Here is a 23360-nt window from a genome sequence, read left to right on the forward strand (position 1 = left end):
AACAATCTATAGGTCCCTTGGTGCAGGGCTCTAGCCAGCGTCCGTTTTTCCATCAATTGACGGAAATTTGCTGCGTCTGACGAAAAAATTTTAAAATCCGTCAACCTTGACAGACAAAAATCCTTGGTGGAAGCTACAGGCGGCTTGGGGACGCCGTCCACGGCCGTAAAAGCCACACACTCTTTGTTTTGCTATTGTTATGATTGTTGATAATGTGTGTCTGCGCTCTTTTGCATACGATAATCTCATTAAAAACCCGTTTTTCCAGATCTCAGTTCAGTCTCTCTAACTCCTGGAATAGTGTTTTCGCGGTTTTCGCGACAATGGTAATTGGCTGACGGAAAAAAATTTCAAGCTGGCTAGAGCCCTGCCTTGGTGTAACCTTTTTGGTTACAGCATACTCATCTGGTGAGTTTTAGAGTGAAATCTTCTTTCTGCTGCCTAGAATTGTTAACGTTACTCACTTTGTGCATAAGGTTACCTCGACAATCATCTGTCTTGTTTTCTTTACTGTAAGCAAACACATCTTTTTTACATTGCAGTAGTAATTTGAATTTATTTTCTTTAAATCCGATGTAAAGAAATATACTTAAGACTGATTGCAATTACAGGAAGTTTCTATATGCTGTACGTACATGAAATTGTTTTGCATGCAAAAATTAAAGTCTTTCTTGGAGAATTTATTCCAGGCAATAAAGAACAGTTGGTATTGTTAAGCGGATTACTCAACATTTTGGGACAGTTACAAACTGGCTCTTGTTGGTATTTCAAAGGGTTCAGTTAGTGCTCCTTATTTCTATTATTGCTTAAAAGCCATTTGCAAATCGTTTTCACTTGATGGGCAGAAGGCACCATTTGCAAACTGACCACTTTTTACCCCCTGCGGAATTCCGACAGACCATAAACGTTATTTTCATGAAAAATTGATGCCGTTTTGTCTCCTCCTCTTCGTAAAAGGCTTCGCGTTAAATCACTTCTCTTTGCTGGAAAGACACCGTTACAGACTGAATATGTCGATTTTTATGGAACAGCTTTGAACAACTTTTTCCCTATATTCAGATAAACATGTAACATGCATTGGCATAATACCGGTAGTAAGACTTATACCGGTAGATTAAAAATACTGGAACTTAAAGAGATCTACACATGCAACAATAGTTATTTCTGAGCTGTGCACACTTCAGACATCTAGGTGTCCAATACATCATTTACAAAGCATCGATAACAATGCATTCGAAGACAACAAGGCCAAAAGTTTTCAGTATCTTTTTCGGGATAGGCAGCTTGTCGTGGGACGAACACACTGCCACATTCATTGCCAAATTTATAGATCATAATTACACATGCTCACGGCACAAGACGAACATGATTCAACAACAATCTTGAATTTCTGTTGGTGACCTACAACCCATGTAAAAGTGTGAAGAACCGTTGCATAATAGCCCGGATCTACGACTGAATGGACAAAATTGAACGTACGCAGCCATTTTCCCGCCATTTTTATATCTACACTAGCAGTGAAGTGTTACGTCATAGCGGTTGTAACAGACAGAAGTTAAATGAAAATTCTTGACAGTATACGTCCGTTTTCTCATGAAATTTTGTATGCTCATGCAGGTTTATGTTTTATGCATTTACTGACAGAAAAGGAAGGAACATCAGAGGATGTATAAATGTACATAGCGGCAGTTAATTGTGCCGTGTTTCTTCCTACCGGTATTTTTTACCCCCTCCCAACCACGCGCCCGTTCGCCGTGTAATTCCGCGGCGTGTTACAATTACAATATTACGCTTTTAGCAGGACAAGAGTGGCAGAAAAGTTACACAGAAGAAGTGGCAAGGGTAACCTATAACTTACAGCAACATGTAACTGGAGAAAATGATGCGTTGACAATTTGTCAAATCAGTATGGCTAGAGAAATCGTCGTAAACGTACCGGTATTATATATGATAATAGATGTTACGCATGTATTGTACCTTTCTACACAAGCTATTTCCAGATATAGGCTTTTGCCATCTCAGACTAGTTGTACACTTGTGTTTCCTATCTTCAAAGCTCTTTTCTCGTATGATTTCTTATAATCTTGCAGTTAATTTTATGTCTGACTAACATAATGAACAATTGTCGTGACAACTTCAAACAGCCATTATTACTGCTTGAAATTGAATGAAAACATCTAGTAAATGTATTTCACATAGAAAGTATGCAATCACGTAAACTATCTGTTTTTTGACCACTTGCTTCAAAGTATGATCATGCAGTGACTGACCACTAAAAATTGCCCTGACTCCACTCGGCCCCCCTCACGCTCACTGCACGATTAGCAACTCAGCACTGACCAGCCAATTTGTAGCCAGACATTTCAGACAAAAATGAGTGATTAGCTGTCAATTTGTGCAGCCGTCTCAACCTCAGTCGTTAGCCCAACTGACCTAGTTGTTTTCTTCTCAACCCTGATTGGCTAATGAGATTTCTTCCGTTCTCTTTGTGAGTATATTCTGATATTCAATTCAATACATTTCTTATAAAAGAGCTTTACTGTAGAAAAGAGCTCTATGTTCAATGTCATACCATGTTTAACATTATGACATATCAAATAATCTAAAAGTTTACTACATCCGTGAGATTTTATTTTATTTTCATCATTTTAATTGCTTTTATTCAGAGACAAGTAGAAGAATGCCGTGGACTGTTGGAAAGATTAGAAAGTGTAAGAAAACTTTAACATGTCATCATCCATGTATTAAAGATATGTAAAACTGCAACAGGTTTACAAAATTATCTTTCTGAGTTAAATGTCTTGAAAGATAATTTGCATGTAATATGTCTTGAAATATAGTTTTTAAACTTGCACAATGACTAATTCAGATGTTTCTAGGTCAGACTATAAGGCAGTCAGTTTATTACATTTACATAGTGTTTCTGTCATTAATCATTCCTTATGCTATTTCATGCTACGGTAGCTTGACCACCATTTTGACCATAATAAAACTGACCACCACAAAATTGACCAAACCATAAATTTCATTTACTTCTTATCAAAGACTAGCGGTAGATGCAAAAAAATTTCATCACGTCAATTGTTACACTGTCATAATCACTTTTGAATTTTTTTGTGTATTTACGTATGTTTGTAAATTATGTTTATTAATATTGCACACACATTTAAATAATATATTCTGGATATAATATTGTACTGATGGTCCCTTCCCCTGTTTAATCATCAAAGAGGAAAGATTGAATTGATTAGAATGTCCTCAGGTCTTTTATACACAGTGATAACCACATATGATGCACTGACCATTCATTGATATGCACATATATTATTGACACTTGAGTGATGATCAACTGGCCTTTGATATGTCCAGAGGTGTCCAGTTCTTGTTTTTTAATACATATCTGATGGAGGCTATAACAAACAGTTTGTCATGTAGGTAGTACCTTTTTAAACCTTCGCTGTTCAAACTTAACTTTAAGGTATGGTTGAAGAAGATTGTACATTTGTGTATTTGAAACTACCTTTTCTGTAGTGACTCAAAAGACTTTATTCACCTGTTTAAGGTACATCCAGTTTTTGTCAGTACCTGTCAACCACAAAGTTCTAAACCTTTTCTGACAGGTGGCAACCAGAGAAATAGCATCAAATTTGGCTCAGATTCGGCACGTCCTGCGGTGATTGTGCATCAGATGGTGTTTGGTCACTCATGAAGCCCTCCGAGAATTCCTTTCTGCTTCAAACGGTGATGAAAAATTGATGAAATCTTGCGTCTTCATGCTTCATATCACCAACTAAGCCAGAAGTGATAGAGTTTATAGTCTTGGGTGAAGTATCACATGCAATTTGGTTGATACCGTTTGCACTTCTTCACAATTTGAGAGTAGCTCTTTTTAGAAATTTTACGAACAAACTTGGGTATGGAGTATAACACTATACCCAAACTTTGCAACTGTGGCTGTTTTAGGGCTAGGGTTAGGTATGTTTTTCACCGTAACAGCTTAAAACATATCTTAAAATGTTGTCTTTTATGTTGGCATATTTGATAAAGGATAGTGATTTTCTGCTTGTCATACATCATTGCGTACAAGGCAAATACTTACCCAAAAAATTTGGATTTTATAGCCTGGGTCTACATGTAATCATCTTTGTCACAAGCCACTGACCGCTAGTGGACACAGTGGACAGTCCAGCTCATGGTAGGCTGACCACTGGGTACTCTTTTATGCAGATGTGTCTTTTGTGTTTTAGATTACTTGTCATAGGCTAAAAGATAACAGCTTGTTTAAATTCTACCAATTACCTTACTATCATACTTCAATAAGATAATTACACAATAAAAGGGATTTTTTTGTTTTTAAAACAAACGGGTTAGAATAAAAATGCTTTTGGTATAGAATAAAAATGCAGGATAGCAAAATTTGTTCAAAATTATACTTATTATACATTGTAATGTAAACCTGTGTAGTTGAACTGTTATTTTAAAGTGTGGTAAGTTTTTTGTGTGCTAAATTTGTGGGTATATACACAGAGAATGCTGAGTGATTCTGACAGGTCAAGATGACAGTCAATGATTAATAATCAATGGATTGGCTGTAATCATTGTAATAAAATTAGTTACCAATTTGTCCAAAATTAATTGATGTAAAAAGTCCAATGATACAATAACTTTTATATGTTTGGAAGCATGTTCAGACTTGCTGTTCTATAAAATCGTCATGCAACTATTGTTAACATATTAGTTACTTTTCCAAAAAAGCAAAAGCATTGAAGTTAAAGTTTTAAGGCACCAGAAAACTTCCTTTCTTCCATGGAAACTTTAAACATCTCTTGAAAGATCTTTTAAAAATGCACCTTTCACCCTTATTACAACTCTATTTACAGTGCCTAAATTGTATATTTTATAACAAATGTCACTACAAAATGACAACTGAACATTGATTTAGTTAGTTCGAAAAAATTCAAAAGTTTCTGTTTTAAAAATAGGCGCGGGGGAAAAAGTCGTGAGAAGTGTTCAACAAAACCAGGGTGCAATTAAGGGCACTAAGCTTCATATGGAGTACCCGTAATAAGTGACCACTGTAGAAACTGACCACTCAAACGTCCGCGGTCATTAGCGTCATTCCCCATTCCCATCACGTCCATCATTTATCGTAGGATATGCATGCAGCCAAGAGAGGGAGAGTACATGCTATGATGAATTTACAGGGGCCCCGCGTGGGGTTGTTTTATCGTGTCGCACAGACAGAGGCGTACACCAACACAAACATCATTAGATGTTGGAAACTAATCGTTCATTTGTTGGATTAATGTAACACGCATGCATAAAAGAATTTATTTGTGTTTTAAACTTACACGATATATTTTGGTGATGGTATTTTCAAACTAAGGTATGTTATAAAACTGTTACTTGTATGTAGACAGTAAAAAAAAAACTGTTTTAGACAACAATAGGCATAGGAAACTGTTCCTTATTTGTTTCAATTATACATGTTTGCATACAAATGTCTCATTATGACTGAATGAATTCTTATAGTGCTTGAAATGATTTCAAAAGAGATTTCAAAAGAAAACTTTGTTATGCAATGCTTCAATCATTAAAGTTAATAAAGTATTCATTGACAAGTTCATTGCCAAAAAGTACTGCAAAGGAAAAGTTTTTACATTAGCTCCTATTTGGGATGTTTTAGAATACCTAATTTATTGAATTTGGCAATGTTTCAACATGTATTTCTTCTGTGTTTCCAAAGGACAACAGTACAACACTTAAATATTTACCTTAATTAAGGAAAGGAACATCTTTATCAAAAAGCCTCTACCTGTAATTTTCCTTTCGTTATATAATAGAAGTCAGTGTAACAGTTATGATGTAGTACTGAACAGTGTCATGAGACTTTGTTGGTAATCATATAAAACCAATATTGTATCCAATAAGGAAATCATTTATACATGTCCTCTGTGTACTGAATTACATTTGTTTTTTCTTTGCTTGCAGTTTCAAACAAAACTTTGATTTAGTGTATGTATGGAAGTCAAAGGCCTAGTATCTATGGCTAAGTTGTATGCCATATTCTTGATTTGAAAAATCTTGCAACACTCGCCTTTAATTTGGTACTAAAAAATAAGCCATGGCATGCACATACACACTTTTTAAGCTATGAAGCTTTAAGGTCAGCTTCCAAAAAAAAGTTATACAATGCAATGACTTTAAAGTCTTGCTTGTACATGGGTATCCTCCCTAACTCCATGAGTCATGTATAAGCAATAAAAAAAAGATTTTTGGTAATTTTTTGCCTAACTCATACATACATGTATACAGGCAAGCATGTATGGAGAAGCATTTTTACCTAACTACAAATTCTCTGCAGAAGCAACTGCGGAGTGACTTGAAAAGATGTTGATTACTGCCGATCTTGAAATGTTCATGGTTTTACAGTTTTTGTGGTGACCTCTCCTATGCATATTGACTACAATTGAATACGTTTTTAATGTAGATTACTACAGCACAACAAGTGCTGACAGATTGTTTCAACTGCAAACTTAAAACTGCAAAAATCTTTCATCTATCAGAAATAAAGTCCCTGCCAAAATAGATGAACCTACTAAAGTGGCAACAATGACAAAGCTATCAGCAACTAACGTGTAATCTTCAACTTGAGATGTTCCAATGATGTTTCATCTTATCTATCCCTTATCATAACTACATGTATTTGACAGTTACGATACTACAAAAGACCTGGCAACCTGTTTTCTCCACCCTTTTTCATTTCTGTTGTTTTTAGCTCTTCATTTAGTATCATGCCTGTCCATTCTCTGGTTTTATTCTTTTCCATTCTTTCTTTCCCCCCTGGACAGTTCCTTGCATGACAGTTTCAGTCCCAGTGACTGTTCCACAGGGCTGTATCCGTTCAGTTTTTGTCTCTAAACCCTGGCAAGGTGGCTTCATTTGGACCAATGTTTTTCTTGACTCTACTCTACATGTACATAATGTGCTGTCCTAATGAGAAATTCTCAAGAAATTCACAAACTTGTAACAAATCAGTGTTGACAATCATTCTCTTTATTGCAGATTGTTGAAGAAAATGACATCATCATGATTCTGTCACGATCCTCAGAAGTTGGAACAACATGAACATCAACTGACTGATCTACCTTGAATCCGATAAAGGCGGTACACGTGTTGACTCAGAGGCAAAATTAGTTTCCAAAGCAGATAAAAGTGGGGGAGATAGTCATATGATATAGTTTGAATAAAGAACAACATTGTGTCAGAAAAGCAGTATGATGTTAGTGAAGTTTATGATTTATTTGCAATGACAGAAAGCTTGTATACTAGGTATGTATATCCAAGAATAGTTTCTTCAGAACTTGAGAACCAGAAAATAAACATGATGTCGCCCAAAGTATCCATTATAACAGCTTGAGTGCCAACAAACATGGCATTGACACAGACTAGAAACTGCACTTACTGTGCACTTACTGCACTTACTGATGAATGTAGTTAGAATAGTTAATCTGGAGTGTCCATCCATATTGTTTAACCACAATAAGCTGTCCTCACAATCTACAACATAACCATTATGTATTGTACAAAACATTTTCATATAGCATATGGCATGCCTTATATTAGCTCTTAACTATGTCATAATACTTTTACAAAGCATTGCAACATCACAGAATTCACTGATATTCCTCACAGGATATTAAACATATTAAACTTAACATTATAAAACAATAATTACCATGATTGCATCCATTAAATTTCCATCCAAAGAATACTAATCAAAACATACATGTACATGTAATCTAACTGTTACAACATACAATTGGGAGATTCGTATTACTAAGTGCACAATACAATATAAATCAATTTGATGAACATGTTATACTTTCAAATACAACCTTCTTCACCATCCTTTCCAGATTTCTGAAGCTTTCCACATCATAATGGTTACTTGGATTTACAGTATAACTTTTTTCTGAAGACAAAAAAACTTTATTCAATATCCTATTCTTTATTGTGGCAACACAATTTTCTATATGTCAACATCATAAAGAAACAATACTATAGGTTTGTTCTTATCTTTGGTGGTATTCTATACGGAAATGGCCCCACTTTTTCATATTTGTCGATATCCCATGAGCCCTGTGGGTCGCACTTTTTCGTTGTCAGCTTCAGGACACCTTTAGTATGGAGGTTTCTGAGGACCAAGTGTTCGGCGTCCATTTTGTGGACCTTACTGTAGGTCTGGTTGACATCCTTTGGTTCGTAGTAGTGGTAGGGGATGGGTTGCCCCTCCTCATCTTCATGGAAGGGGTAGAAGCCGTAGAGGTGGATCTCATCACAGATGGCCTGTGCCACAGTGTACATGAACACACCGGAGGTCAGGCGGTAGGCCTTGAACTGGTGTTTCACTCTCCAGTACCTGTGGTGAAACAGAGAGGTAAAAGAAAGGGATATGTAAGGACTGTGGTTAGAGCTAAAATTTAAAGCTTCTGGGCTTTAATTCCTAGTAGGCCCCAATGTTGTGCCCTTTGGAAAGGCACTTTACACCTATTTCCTCACTCAGCCCAGATGGAAAGAAGTACCTATTGCTTGGAATAGGACATCCTCTTGGATGGGATGTAAAGCTGTGTGTGACTGTGAGGTGAGCCACACATCGAGCATGTTTAAGAAACCCACCACACTTAACAAAAAGACTAGGGGTCCATCCAAGTGTGTCAGATGGTTTGGATATCATTCACTGTCTTTCATTTGACAAGAACCAGTTCTCAGATTTATTTTTCAATTGTTTAACTCCATTGGATGGCATTTCAGCACCAGGTAGTCCAGATTTTTTGCAATAACACTAGACTTAAACTTGTTCATTCAGTTGAGATCTAAGGAAGATCTGTAAATCCCAGTTTTAGGAAGAAATACAGTTTTCTCTGTGCTTATAAAATCTGATATCCCCAAAATATAGCACTTCTAATATTAACATGAGACAGTACAGTTTAACTTAACAAAATAAGTTTAAGCAAATGGAGGCTGCAGTTCATAACACTATTGATAGGGGGCGCTGAAGAACAGTAGCAACATCCTGAACAATGTTAATGTCCCACCCATTGATCCATTTCAGGGCGTTGCCCAGCCATGCCAACTTGACGTTGGTCTTGTTGCGGTTCTCCCAGAAGAAGTCGGTGAGGATGCGTACAGGGATGGCGTTGGTGTGATACGTGAAGACAGGCATCCAGAAGATGGCATCCCCCAGCGCCTGAACAAACTTCAGGAACTTCTGCCTCTCCTTTTCTGTGGCAAGGTACTTGAACCTACAACAGCGGGAGAGGTGGGGTAGATAATCATTGAAAATGTTCTGCAGAAAGTGGCAATGTGGAATAAAGTCATAAAAAATTAAATACATTGATATAGCCAAAATTCTTAGCAAAATCATGCATTTTTTTTCTTTGATACATATTTCAACAAACACAGATACAATGTTGTGACTGGTTGGCACAATCATTCAATTACATTTTGTGAACACTTTATCCAGGCGACATGCAGAATAGTGAACACTTCATTTTATCTACTTGACAGTTAAAAAACATTGTTTTCGGTTTGCACGGAGACATAAAATTCCAACATTGTAATCTTCTGTGAAGAACTTTTAGATAAATGTGTTTCTATCTTATTGTTGGAAAGTAAATAGGCAAGATATCAATGATGTCCAGAAGTGACAACTACTGTACATTGCTTTGTACAAACATCCAAGATGTATCCTGTACAAATGAATATGTGTAGCTAACATATTTTAGGTCTGGGCTCCAACCTTCAATTAATAAAAACAAACAACAATTTGAAAATGCAATACAATGTCCTTTCACATAGATAAGGGCCCACATGATTGAATTGCAGCAATTCATAGGGAAAGTTTTAATTTCTATCCATGTAATTTATGACCACATTTTACATAGTTGTCTTCCTGACTTTAGCATAATGCATACTAAGCAGTCCTACTGAATTTAGCATTGTTAGGACACTCCCATGCTAAAACAAGTGAAATTTAAACTCACCTGTACTGGAGGATGCTGCCATTGAAGGTAGTAAAGTTAGTCTTGGTGCCCACATCTTTCTCATACCCTTGTGTTGGTGCAAAGTTGCAGCGGAACACAAAGTCTGCCTTGTTGATTTCATTCCCACAGCCGCTGTCCAACAGGATGCCACTGTTCCCGATCACAGCGCATTTCCGATGGTGCATGCCTTGGAGCGGTGACCTCTCCGGTAAGAGGTCATACAGCATCGGGGAGATGGAGAAGACGTAGTTCTCCGGAGACTGGTCAAAGTGCATGATGGTACCCGGTTGGACATCCTTTTTTGTCAGACTTATTCTTTTCACCACATTGAAGTACTTCCGAAGACCTTTCCTGTTAGGAGAAGATGATTTTCATTTGATTAATGCCATGAACAGGTAATAGAAATAAGTAAAGATTTTCCACAAAATGTTGTTTTTAACGTTCAGCCTACTAAAGTAGCCATTAATAGACTGCATGGATACAGTACCATTTAATGTTAGTTCAACTATATCTGTGATTTTGAGGAATAATCTACATGTTGGTTTTAAAACTTAGGGATATCAAAATGATGGATGGTCATTTCAAACTGCAATGTTTTGAAAATATTGCAGTTTTGAACCAGCATCCATCATTTTGATATCCTTGTTTTTGAAAACAACGAAATGGAAATAATTTTTTTTCTGTTGAACCACAAAATAGACAACTTTTTTTCTCTTCCAAGTTAGCTAAATGTCCTCACAATTCTGCATGACATTGTGATTCATTTAGTTGTAGGTATTGTATGTATATTTCGTATGCAAAACATCTTTTTCTCAAGAAGATGCAAATAAATATCATATTGAAAACAGTAAAAGTCATCTTTTCTATAACTAAATATGAATTAAGTCATACCAATTGAATTCCATGGTTGTTGCATGTTTGCAAGAAAATGATGGAGGGGTATATAGGCAAAATAAAAATAAAACAAAACAGGAATTCTGTCAGGTGATCTAAATGCAGCCACAGGGCCCGCCAAGCCCAGACTACTTAACATTTCAAACAATGGATGTTGCATATTGATTGCATGAATGAATGGAAAAACTTCAACAGCTACGATCTATAGTTCCTGACAGCTGCTGGGAGAGTTTGAGAGTCATGGCTCATTATCCAGAATGATTCAAGTGTTGTTGTTCTGGACTATAGGGTGGCAAAATCAAGGAATGAAATAATGTAAATTGATATAATTGTGGTCCAAGCTATTCTTAGACTAGTTCTGAATAACTTAAAAACTATTTACAAGGAAGGACATGTATCTGTATTTTGGTTGCATAAGAAAGAATAATGATTGAATATCAATTGCCAGTGATAAGTCTCCCTAACATTATTGCACACAAAAGAAGCTGTCACACTTATTTATTGGATTATGATTAGGCCTGGGATGACCTAGTGTGCTGATGGCAAAATGGGGACATTATCAGCTCTGGCTTTCTCTCCCATCGCTCGATGGATTCTTCATTTAGGGATCATCAAGTGTCTGGAGTGGTCTTATTTTTCACAGTTTTTGCAATATTTCATACACTCCATTCATGTCAGCATTTCCACTGCATTCCGGGAGTACTGTACGATAGGATTGTTCTAACAGCTTATAACACTGCAAAAAACTCCTTTGCCCTTCTACTAAATCATCTAAGTCCCTTGAAAAATGAATTCCCAACAAGAATGTTTTCTCACTTTGCGATGGCCACCTCTGTCATGTTGAGTGCCCAGGGAGGCTGTTTGGGGATTTTGGTGACCAGCAGACCCTCACTGGTCACTGTCTCATCAAAAGGGTCGCCATCGTACATTGACAGGTTCTGATTGGCCACAAGTGACTCGCCCTGGTCTTCCCCGAAGTCCGAGATGTTGAAGGCGGATTGAACTGTGAGGATGTCATCACTATGGCAATGTAGACAACAGAAAGATGATTGGATAAGCAATCTTGATCATTCCTTTCCTTGTATGTTGAAAACTTATAATTAAGTAATGCCAGTTCACCTTTATCTGCAGGGTAACCTCTATTGTTTTTCAAAACACTGCAGTTTTAAACTGTCCATCCCAAAGTACCTTGCTTTTTTAAACATTGACGGATATAAATTACCCTGTGGGCTGTGGACAAAGGTGAACTTGTCAACTTGTGGATTGCTCCATATTTTTATGAATAACCAAAAGATTTCATCTGATCATGGCATTTATTTGGCAACATGGCAAACTGGTATGAAGAAGGTCTAAGAGTTACAACTGAGAGAAAGTACACCAAGATGTCGAAACAGTACATAAATCGAAATATCTTCAAGATACATGTAGTACTTGGCATTCTCACCACATTAAAATGTACTTACAAGACATTGTCCTGTCATTGAAGTATAAATGGAAAATATTGCATTCAGTCCACTTTTCAATCTCATTATCTGATGTTGGCATCATGGCCTGGTGAAGGTTGAATACCAAATTTGATACAAATAGTATGCATACTATTACTACCTGTCTCCGATGTATAGATGCTTTTGGATTTCTGGTTTCCTCTCTTCCTTGCTGATTTGTCTGAGGAGAAAATAATAGAAAGAAACAATTCAAACCTATAATTACATGTACATTTGTAATCATTATCAAGTCGTGTAGTCATAGTCATGTTTCCATTGACTCATGCAGCTGGTCAACAATTTGAAACAAAATTTTGCATGTTTCTGTTAATGTACATGTGTATACTATGTACTAAAGAGAACTTTATATTGCACATTACTTTAATTTATGGTGGGAAATGGCATTTTTGCAGTCACTGTGTTAAACTCATGACAAGGTTTAAACAATTACACTATACTGTACAGTTTTACATCGGTACATTAATTGGCACTGTCATGTACAGAGGACAGGTTGCCACAATATCTGCAAATGAAACGAAGTTTCCAGATTCACAGTGACACCTGCATGCTTTCTAAGGCTTAAAAAACAAGCTTGGTTTGGTTAATATACAATGATTGCACTTTTTCTTAGTGAATTAGATATAAAATTTGCTTTTGCTTTCAGTTTGTTTATTCTGCCAGGATATGTTACACTTTATTTCCACCAGGCCACATACATGTACATGTACAGTATATCTGCTACCTCCCAAGAATGCATCTGATCAGGAAGAGATCTCCAATGCAAGATCCCCCAGTATAACAGTCACTCCTGCATCTATAATGTAAACCTTACAGATAGGGAGTGCTGCCCTAGAGATCTCTCAAAACACACTGTTTTTCAAAGTGGCAGAACTACATTTTTCATGTAACCCAGCAGATAAATGTGAGTAGAGGTTACATGTCCAATTTCTTATCGTTTTTAGAACAGTACGTCAAATTGGACGTATGCATGTCTGGCTAAAAGCCTGACGTAACAAATGAGAAGACTGCAAATATACATCTCAAATATATTCCACCAGATTTGTTTCAAACATAAACTGAAAACAAAGCCCTGCACCTTTCTCCTTCTAGCATGCAAAAGTCCCCACAAAATACTAGTAACTGAATTTACAACACTTACTTGCTACTAGTTAAAACGGTACATTTTATGTGACAGGACACTCAGGTTACTGCCATGTTCTTAGTCAAGGCCATGTCTTAATACAATTAAGTTTCTAACTTCTGAGAAATGCTCAAGACAAACATTCATTCAGACACCTTGACTTGAAGGAATAAGTGATTAGTAATAAGTGCATTAAGGGAATATGTGCTTTTGAGGCATATTCCCAATCCACCAGATTTCTTAATCCTCTTTTCAGTAATCCCCTGTCAGAACAATGGATTAGCACGCACAGAGTCTGACAATCATGACGTGCATGTATAATCTATGTAATGGAAAATCTGTCTGTCTCAACATATAGAGCCACAGAGACGTATTGTAAGGTTTGGTGAAGACCTGTCACTGCACTGTTTGTTGAACTTGAGCTATGAAATACCAATGGCTTAGACCCTTCTCACGGTATTAACAAGAAATTCATTGCTAATTAAGATGATGATAGTCCTTTAGAAAATGTTTAGTTCTGGCGCCACTGCTATGATTAAAGTCTATGCCGACTATACGACACAAAACGGTCACGGCAACACTTTACGTTTTTTACCTATTTTGATCAAATTAGTTTTGCCGACAGTGTTTCCCTTTTGTGAACAGGAGACGAAAATGTGATCCAGTTAGTAAGAAAAGTCCTCCGTGTCTCTATCGTTTACCCACAGATCTTGTTGCCGTGGCTACAAAACAAACACAAAGCAAATTGAGCGGAAAGCACCTGATGTGATTAGTCTGAGCATTACAGGGAACATGTGTTGCCAAACCGCACTGATTGATTTTACATGGTCAGGGCTTCACTGATACGGAATAAAGAATACAAAATGTATCGAGTGTATAAGGCCAAGGCTGCATGACACTTGGGCCTTTCACCAACTTGACACCCATTGGTAGCTAATGTCCCAACACCCTTGTCAACTCGGCCCAACACACTAATCGACTTATCCAGGGATTTCTACCAGCAGAATTGGCAATTCTGCCAGTTTGCCATCCTTATGCTGACATACAGTCAAACCTGTCTGTAGCGACCACTGATAAAAGGGACTGGAGAAATGTGGCCACTATAGAGAAAATGCTGATATGATCAATTGACCACGAGCAATGAATGACACATGATTTCAGTGCCCACAAATCTTTCTCAAGTAACATTGTCTCGATCATCTTGGTAAATTCGCCGACAAAGACTTGCACTCTAACATTCAAGGCACGCGTACCTTCCGTTACTGCCTAAATGACCCTGTCAGGAACTCCAAATCCTCGCAAGCTACGATATTAAACTCAGTCCAGGGTGAAATACGGTTGTTGTATGGTCACAATAGGCAGTGTTTCTGTATCTAAGGCCACACCAATTTAATTTCTTGGTTCACGGATTTTTTCATAAAAAATATGGAGCGAGAGGGCGAAATAAAAATAAAAATTGTAAAATGGTTGGGGTAAAGGTAACTAAATCCAAAACATAAAGAAAAAAAGTTTTCAGCTTGAAAAAAGTACAAAAACACTATTTTTGTACAGTAACAGCACCTGTACCCACACTTTAAGGAGCTTATAATATAAAGGCCAATTTGCTACACCAGAAAGTTGGTGAATGGTTTCATTAATGGTGAAAATTTGCTGAGTGGTAATTTTTATTTTTATTTTTTTTTCCCAAAAAATAGGAGCGAGCGAATCCGTGAACCAAGAAATTAAATCGGTGTGGCCTAAAGGATGGGAAAATGTGTGGCCATGGCCGCGTTGTACAGGTGGCCGCTATAGACTATAATGCTTAGGTCAATGGGAAAAATCCAAGGGACCAACAAAAAGTGACCGCAATGGCCAGGTGGCCGCTAATACAGGTTTGACTGTACTCAACATGTAACGTTTACTTAGAATTTGACATTTTTAGGCTGAATGCCTCTCATACAGTGAGTGACAGTGAAATGTGATGTATTTGTGCTGACACAGTGGATTTACTTCAATGTTTAGAGCAGAAATGGTCCATAACACTGAGTTTGTAAAGTCTAGGTATTGTTTACATGAGGGTGGATCATTAAACGAAGATGTGTACTTGTTGACACTATGTCTCCCCTGTTTATATATAGTGTGAAGGCATGTTGGTCTAAGAGGAACAAATATCTGTCCACCTGACCCATTAAAGTTTGGGAACCATTTTGACCTCATTTCTACATCCACAATTCTGTCAGTCTGCAAGCACCATTTTCCCTTGACTTTCTGCTACTCTTAAATATAGAAATTACTAATACACAGAAACAGCTGACACACTGACAGTAGTTTTAAATAGACTGTAGTTTGAGAGGTAACAAATTTAAAGCTATCTATATGTATAACGTTACCACTTTAAACTCACAAGCATCTCCAGAGGTTCCGCTGCAATACTGTACCAAGCTACTTGGGGGCACAAAATCTCATTTCAATGTGTCATCGAGACTATCCTGACATACCAAGTATCAGCACAATCCATCTTACAGCCCTCTTGGGTTATACTGTTTATCCACATACACCTGCATGCACACATAAACATGCAAATGGTACCAGACACCTATTTACCTTTTTGGTAAAGGTAGAAATGACCTATATCATCAAAGTCAGACATACATGTTAATGTCACATAAAACTTGATGATTGTAGTCTTTTGTGTAACCAAAAGGCTTGCTAAGACGTTCAGCTAAGCAGGCCATTCACATACACAGGTGAATGGCCTGCTAACTGTTTGTTGTAAAATTCCTGCTTTACATCACCATTCACAATATATTATTTTCTCACCCACATACATTGTATCCTGCATTTAGACAAAACATCGTGAAAGTCAATGTTTCCCTCAATTATCGAAAGGAATTTAGGCACAACTCTGGAGCTCAACCACACCCAAACCAATGCCAGAATCCTTTGTCATAATGTCATTACCTCTAACATAATCAGGAAATGGATTTGCTGAAGGTGCTTATTTTCTGAAGTAACCTGCTGTAACTCGTTCTCAAGGATTTTAAAACTCATAATTGGGTGATTTTTTGCACCTTTGTAAAGAATCTCATATTAACCTTATACAATTTGTAGACATGGAACCCCTGTAGTATAAAACTTAAACGAAGCGACATTTGTTCTGTGGCACTTTACACATTACATATGGTGCATTGACAATTGTTCCACAGCAGCACCTGGTAAGAATTATTCAACTGTCAAAACATTTGGTCAAATTCATTGATCACGAGATCATGAGATTTTTGCAAACAGATAAATAAAAGAAGAATTTGTTTTTGTGCTAATATTATACTCAATTTAGTTCAATGCAGTTCTAATACTACAATCAATGTTAATATGCACGCCTTTTGAGAAAAAAAACATCCCCCCAATGAAAATGGAGTGAAATCTGCAACATCTATAGAATTCCAATGCTTAACAAATCATTAACAAAAAAATTAGCCAACACTTGTTAGACCTAATACCTTGGCAGGGGTAATAAGGAAAATGATATACCCAGACTAAGAATACTTCAGGTACAAATAAGTAGCTTCCCAAAATTAGCAAAAGTAGGATTATCCATATAGCACTTTGGTAAACTTCAGCTTTCATGACATAACCTTGGAAACTTGGATTACAGTCTAACCTGCACTACACCATAAGGACCACCTGGTTTTTGTGATCACTTTTTGGTGGTCCAATAGAATTTATTATATATCAAATTGTTTCTCCACTGACCTAAGGAATTGTCAACAATGACCACCTGTGTATTGTGTCCATAGAGTGGTCTGGATAGACAGGTTTAATGTTAATTCAATCTTTTGATTAACACCAAAATCAAAGACATATCATCTTACACCTGAGAACTTTTCAACCAGGGGTTACTGCACTTTTTCAACCTTGAACTTTGAGGATAATAGCCCTCAATTTTAATTGAAATGTTACATCATACTAAAGAACTGTCCCGTCGTCTCAACATTTACTCATCCACAGACCATTACCCGCTTCTCTCTCCACAGGTGACATATTTGCACTACGCTGCTCACCTGTGTGCTGTCCTCATTAAGGTGTTCCCTGTCTAAACAGGCAAATCTGAAGGGTAAACTCTACACGACATGAACCGCCATTGTCCAAACATCCCCCACTGTTCTGAACAGCACATAAGAAGCCCATATTTGTCATGTTAAGACAGTTGTTCAGACCAGTATTGTTTGGCAAGTACATACCTGTATGTGATTTAAATCATACGATACTGTTGTAATTGGGAGTAAATTTGTTAAAGGAAACATTTGATAGTTGTACATCAAGCTGAAACGATACAAGTCATTGAAGGCAATCGGTATGAGGTTTTAATTGGGTAGCAATCATGCTCTGTTATATCTTCTTGAACATTGGAAATGCTACTTCTATGAGGAAAGTTGGAAACATTTTGGGAATAGGAATGATTATTGTAAGACTCTGGAAGGAAATACTGTCAATTCACACTCCCAATAGGTGCAGAAATATTTCATGAGGAAGATTTATTGTAATTATTTTCTCCTGATTTGGACTCATAATTGGTTTGAAAATATTCTGTATGTTTTATAATGCTCTAATTAGTTTGTTGCTTGCTGTATATGGTAGTCATCTAACAGTTAAATCAAAAAAAGAAAGTGTCACAATCACTGTAAGTCAAAATCATTCCATAAAAGCACTGTCGAAAGTCTTTCTCCCTGGAGAAAGCGTCATGGTTTGTAAAGATCAAACTGCCAGCTATCATCCATCCCTCAGAAACACTGACGAGTCATTCCTGCCTGAAGTCTCCCTCACTAATTGGTGATCTCTGCGCCTGTCACTGGACAATTGTGCAAGCAAAGCGACCCTATATTTGAGCATCTGTCAACTTGAATGAACTCGTTCAGCTGCTTTACTTTTGTTTACGTTACAAGCAGCTCGCTGAGGCACACAGACCAATTTCTTTTCCATCACCGCTATATATGGACATACCCAATTTGAATGAACTATTGGCATATGAGATTGAATTTTTTTAAATGTGTGCTCTTGAAGAAAATGTCAGACATTGACAAGTTAGAGAGTTGAAAATGAAATGTTTTTATGAATCTGTTTCACTGTTACAGGGTCAATTGTGAATCGTTTTTTAACCATCCTAGTTCTCAGGACTATTCTTAAAACCTGGTGCTTATAAGCAATAGTAGGGTTAAGAATCACAATATGCTTTTTTCTTAAAATCTTCTATAAAGTCCTTTATTTTCTCAGAGATTTAATTTAGTGATGGAAGAAAGGAAATATTTCTATTATAGTTTGATTGACCTTTACCTCTTCTGTCATGACCTTCAACAGTGGCCAGCAGGCCATTTTTAGTTTTTCATGAATAGATAAAATACGAGAAACAAAACAATTCATGACTTGACTGTTCATTATCACAGTGGCTTGCCCTTTTCACTTTGATATCAATCAAAATTGTATTGAAATGTGTTGGGTATGTGAGTAACCTCACAGAGTGGAGCATGGGGCCAGTCCCTGATCTATAGACATTGGACAGGTTGGTTATGTATCTGTATACCCAAGTTCTTGTGGTTGATGTCATAGTTTATGAATAAATAATTTTATGCATATATCATCTTCATTAAGCAGAACACAATGCATTTGTCTAGCTATATATAGATTCCAAATTTTTAGGTTGATCATCTTGTCTCCACTGAAAATTGAAGCTTTAATTGTTGTTTCAAGTTTCACAGCACATACATTAGTACATAATATACATGTAACAGCACATTTACAATTGCACAGATTTACACATTAAGTAACAAGCTTTGGCAATTCCCACTGGAACTTGATTTGCACTGCACTGCCATTGCTTTTTTTAATAGAATATGCTATATCATAGTAGATGCTGTTATTCAGAACAGATACAACATACATTTCCAATGATAAACCATCTGATGTTCAATATGATGATGAAAATTTAAATCAATTAACTGTAGTGAGTGGCTAAGATGAATTTCCCACAGAAAAAAATCCTAACCCAAAACTTTGATATCCCAACAAGTTTGGAATAGAGAACTACATTCAACATTCCTTCCTTGGAGGCTTTTAATGTTGCAAACAGATGTGTTCCCATTCTAAACACTCCTTTATACAGGAGCACCACTGGCAATCATAGGCTATTCATCAAACACAAAGCACCTGCTGAGATCTTCTGTAAGGACCCATCATGGATTGAATGGTCCAAGTGTTTGGATTGGTCTCTTTGTAAAGGGGTGGGAGCTGTTATGATATAGCTGTACTCTTGATAAGCATGTTTTTGTAGTTACTGCTTTATTGATGTCTATTCTTTACCTAGTGTATACAGCTTACAAAATGTAACACTGTACTGCACAGTAAAATGGGGAACTCTTTCATTGTTTATATTTCCAAGCAAGCAGTTCTATGAACATGCCAAAGATACAAAATCATAACCCACTGAGAATATTGAATTTATCTTTAAAATATTTCCTTGAATACGTTTTTTGCAGTGCAATTCTAATGCTAATTGGAAATTCAGATTTGGGGCAGCACTTAGATTTTACCAACAAAACGTTGCTTCTTTTTGTGTTTAAAAAAGAAAACTGTTTGATATGTCATTTTATAATTCTCTAAGTATTTATGATGTAACTGATTTTGTCTATGATAGATATTATGCAATTCAACTGAGATGTGAGTTTGAATATTGTTTGGTTGTAAAACTTAGTAACGTTAATGACTAGTCCATGTTATTCAAATGCACCATTCAATTAAACACTGTCATTATTATATGATATGATATGTTATGTTATGATATGATATGAAATAAGATAAAATAACATCATTGGAATATATATCTTCTTTGTACACGCACGTACGAACTCACATTGAGATTTCAAATAGTTACCGTACGCAAATAGAATACATTACAGTGTCTGAATAGAAAATGTGCACATACCTTAATGTACCTCCTCCCAAAATTGCTTTCCCGCTTTTCTTCGATACCTTGTCGTTGTCATGGACTCTGTGCAGCATTGCCAGCAGACTCAGTAAGAAAACAGAGCCGACAAACACCGCTATGTACCGCAGCAACCCCCGCGGTGCCATGGCTCACTCCCCCCGAAGGACTGACAACCCGGGTGCGGTCCCCGTCCCTCTCACCTAGCGGTCCCGCTACACCGCCTCAGCCAATCACGACTTCTGTTTCACACGGCGCTGGTAGGTTGCACCAATCAGAGTAGGTGTTTCTCCTGTACCACCTGTTGGATTACATAGGGCGCACCTGTTGGACGAGAAAAGTCATTGATAGTGATTATTTTCTCTCTAATTTTCCCAAAAAAATTGTAATGTTTTTGCTTACAATATCGTCTATTCTTAGACTGTGTGTTTACATATTTATAAGAAAAGGTAACAAGCAATATCTACATTTAGTATAAACGATCTCACTCCTTCTGAAAGGAAATGTCCCCTCTTAGCTGTGCGCGATCGATGTAACACGTAAGCAATCTCCGTTTTAAATACTTACCCGTCGACCATGAGGTATTTGGCGTTAACATTTGACACAGAATAGCCCCCCTCCTCTCGAGCTTGTAAACTGATGATAAGATTTCAAGCATAGCATTATTTGCCTCTACGTACAGATTGCCCTACGTATGGCTGAGTTATTGAAATCGACCACAACAGCTACACGTAGGAAACAAAATGGACAGAACATTACTGTACGGGTCAAAGACGTTTAAAATGCGGTTCCAAGACAAAGGCAACCATCTTAAGGTGTATGTGTTTTTTTATAGTGTTCAAATGTAAACTAGCTATGGTCTCGGTCACAGTCGTCATATTACAGGTTAACAACAGCAAAATGAGGGTGTTCTTGAGAATTAGTGGATGTGTTTTACAAAATGTATCTGCCATGTGAGAGAAAAAAATAGCTTAGGGCCTTCTCGGCGGCTCGTCTTCTATCAGTCTCGCTTAAAATCTCAAGACAACAAAGATATACTTAGTATGGGTACCAAACTGCGATCGCCTGGTAACAACGATTGAGGTGGGAATTATTCTCGGCATCTGGTTTAATCAAGACCGTCACGCCATGACGGGGGAAATGACTCAGTCGATACGCAAGGTAACTGTTAGTCAAACAACTAGATAGATTTGGACACAGATGTTCTAGACAGCATCCACTATCTTCAGTTTGTGACACTGAATACTGTGGTGCTGTCTGAAACGTCTGACCGTTTCCAAAACTTTCGAGTTGCTTGAGCATCTGTTACTTGATCAACTTTTGTTTTTCCAATTACCGGGATGCTTGTCTTCATCGACGTACTCTGTCAATACGTATGAATGAAAAGTCGAACGAACATATGATGTTAACATCTCCTATTTGTAATAAAGAGGTTCTATTCTTCGATAATCATTTTTCTTGGGTCACGAGGGCGCAATTTATTGAAGAATTTTCTATGCCGTACTAACTTGCTTTTCTTAACCCCCATTCATAAACGATTGTTATGGGATGGAGTATTGACGCTTGTCTAGTCACGTAAACCGTTAGTGCAATCGCGTAAAGGTCTTTCTCACCTATTTGTCATGAAAGAAAGGATTACCTATTTGCTAAAGTCTCTAGTAAACGGCTTTCCCTGACAAATTGAAATCCTCTTTCCCTTGTCCTATATGTATCATTTTTCGTTAGCGTCAAAACGAGTGCCCTATCTCCTAGATATATGGTGAGAAATTCATGCTACAATTGGGAAAAATACAAGATCCAAGCCCTGACATACACACGCGCGCATAAACCGCTAGATTTTTGTACAAAATGGCTTACCTGTTTTCACTTGTACAATCAGTATCAAAACTAGGAGTCACGTCACTGACATTCTTCCAAGACCTGAAACCATTGCACAGCTGAATTTGACGCACTCAACTTAATGGGTAACACCACCGTGGGATTTACGCCTACAGTTTCTCTACAGTCTAGAGATTTGGTCGCTAGGATTCCACAAATTTTATCCCGTGCTAAACTGTAATAAGCGCAGACTTGTTCTCTCACACGAGTCTTTGTTGTGGAAAAAAACGCCCCGGAAAGAATGCGGCAATTATAGGAAATAATGCAGACGGGAGTCGTATTTCATCGCACGGCATATATGGCTGTACCATTAAAGGCATTCCGATAGGGGTGTATTCAAATAGATTTTAGTATGTTTCTGAAATGATGACAACAAAGTTGCCCGATATGTAAAGTTTGACATACGACGCAGCACATTCAATAGTATTGTGTATTAATAGTACAACGCGATTGGAATGTTTTTGGAGGGAAATGTCCACTGACCCCTCTGTTCAGGATAGAATAGCCCCAATAGGCTTAGTAATAGTAAGAAGGGGTGAGAGCAGGTGAGAGCTAGCCGCATGTTTGTGAATCAAGGTCACTCTCTGTAAGTCCTTGTACCTTCGTGTTTAACTTAATCCTGTAAGAATGGCAGTGACATGGTCATATTTTGCCAACCTTAGCTTTCCGGGTCCGTTCGTATTGAAGTGGTTGAAATGGCAGCGAAAAGTGATAAATATTTACTGGTCAACAATTAACTTGTTATGTCGATTCAAACCTTACTTGCATGATAAAATTGGATACAATTCAACAGGAAAGCTACAATCCTAAAATGACGGGATATGAGATCTTCAAAAATAGAAACATTTACCTTTAGTTATCAACCTTGCCATTCGAAAGGATAGTAATTAGATCGCTATCCTGTTATTAACATTGATGGAAATGTAGCTTTCTGTCCAACAGACTTCCATCACTCACTAGAT

At 37.2% G+C, this 23360-nt stretch overlaps 1 protein-coding gene and 1 long non-coding RNA gene across 5 annotated transcripts in view; one reads left to right on the forward strand and one right to left on the reverse strand.

The window, feature by feature from the left end:
- LOC118410814 overlaps window positions 1–10945 on the forward strand; it is a 172453-nt gene extending 161508 nt beyond the window's left edge. For all 4 annotated transcript variants that reach the window (XR_004830600.1, XR_004830601.1, XR_004830599.1 and 1 more), the window contains 3 exons: window positions 7066–7167; window positions 9116–9295; window positions 10176–10945. This is a non-coding gene — a long non-coding RNA (uncharacterized LOC118410814). The remainder of the gene's footprint in view (window positions 1–7065; window positions 7168–9115; window positions 9296–10175) is intronic.
- Window positions 7035–23249, reverse strand: LOC118410803 (sia-alpha-2,3-Gal-beta-1,4-GlcNAc-R:alpha 2,8-sialyltransferase-like). Its single transcript, XM_035812634.1, has 7 exons — window positions 22378–23249; window positions 20521–20844; window positions 12546–12605; window positions 11757–11960; window positions 10047–10397; window positions 9099–9305; window positions 7035–8422 (listed from the first exon to the last, which is right to left on the reverse strand). Exons 2-7 carry the CDS (start codon window positions 20667–20669, stop codon window positions 8062–8064), a joined length of 1332 nt encoding a protein of 443 aa, XP_035668527.1. The 5' UTR covers window positions 20670–20844; window positions 22378–23249; the 3' UTR covers window positions 7035–8061.
- Window positions 23250–23360: the final 111 nt, after the last annotated feature.

This window comes from Branchiostoma floridae, chromosome 3 (genome assembly GCF_000003815.2).
Source record: "Branchiostoma floridae strain S238N-H82 chromosome 3, Bfl_VNyyK, whole genome shotgun sequence".
Lineage (NCBI taxonomy): Eukaryota > Metazoa > Chordata > Leptocardii > Amphioxiformes > Branchiostomatidae > Branchiostoma > Branchiostoma floridae.

Coding starts and splice junctions, on each gene's coding strand:
- LOC118410803 (XM_035812634.1), bottom strand. CDS start 20,669: ATGGCACCGCGGGGGTTGCTGCGGTACATAGCGGTGTTTGTCGGCTCT. Junction 11,961..12,545: donor CATCTATACATCGGAGACAG/GTAGTAATAGTA, acceptor ACATTGCCATAG/TGATGACATCCTCACAGTTC. Junction 10,398..11,756: donor ACAGAGGTGGCCATCGCAAA/GTGAGAAAACAT, acceptor TTCTCCTAACAG/GAAAGGTCTTCGGAAGTACT.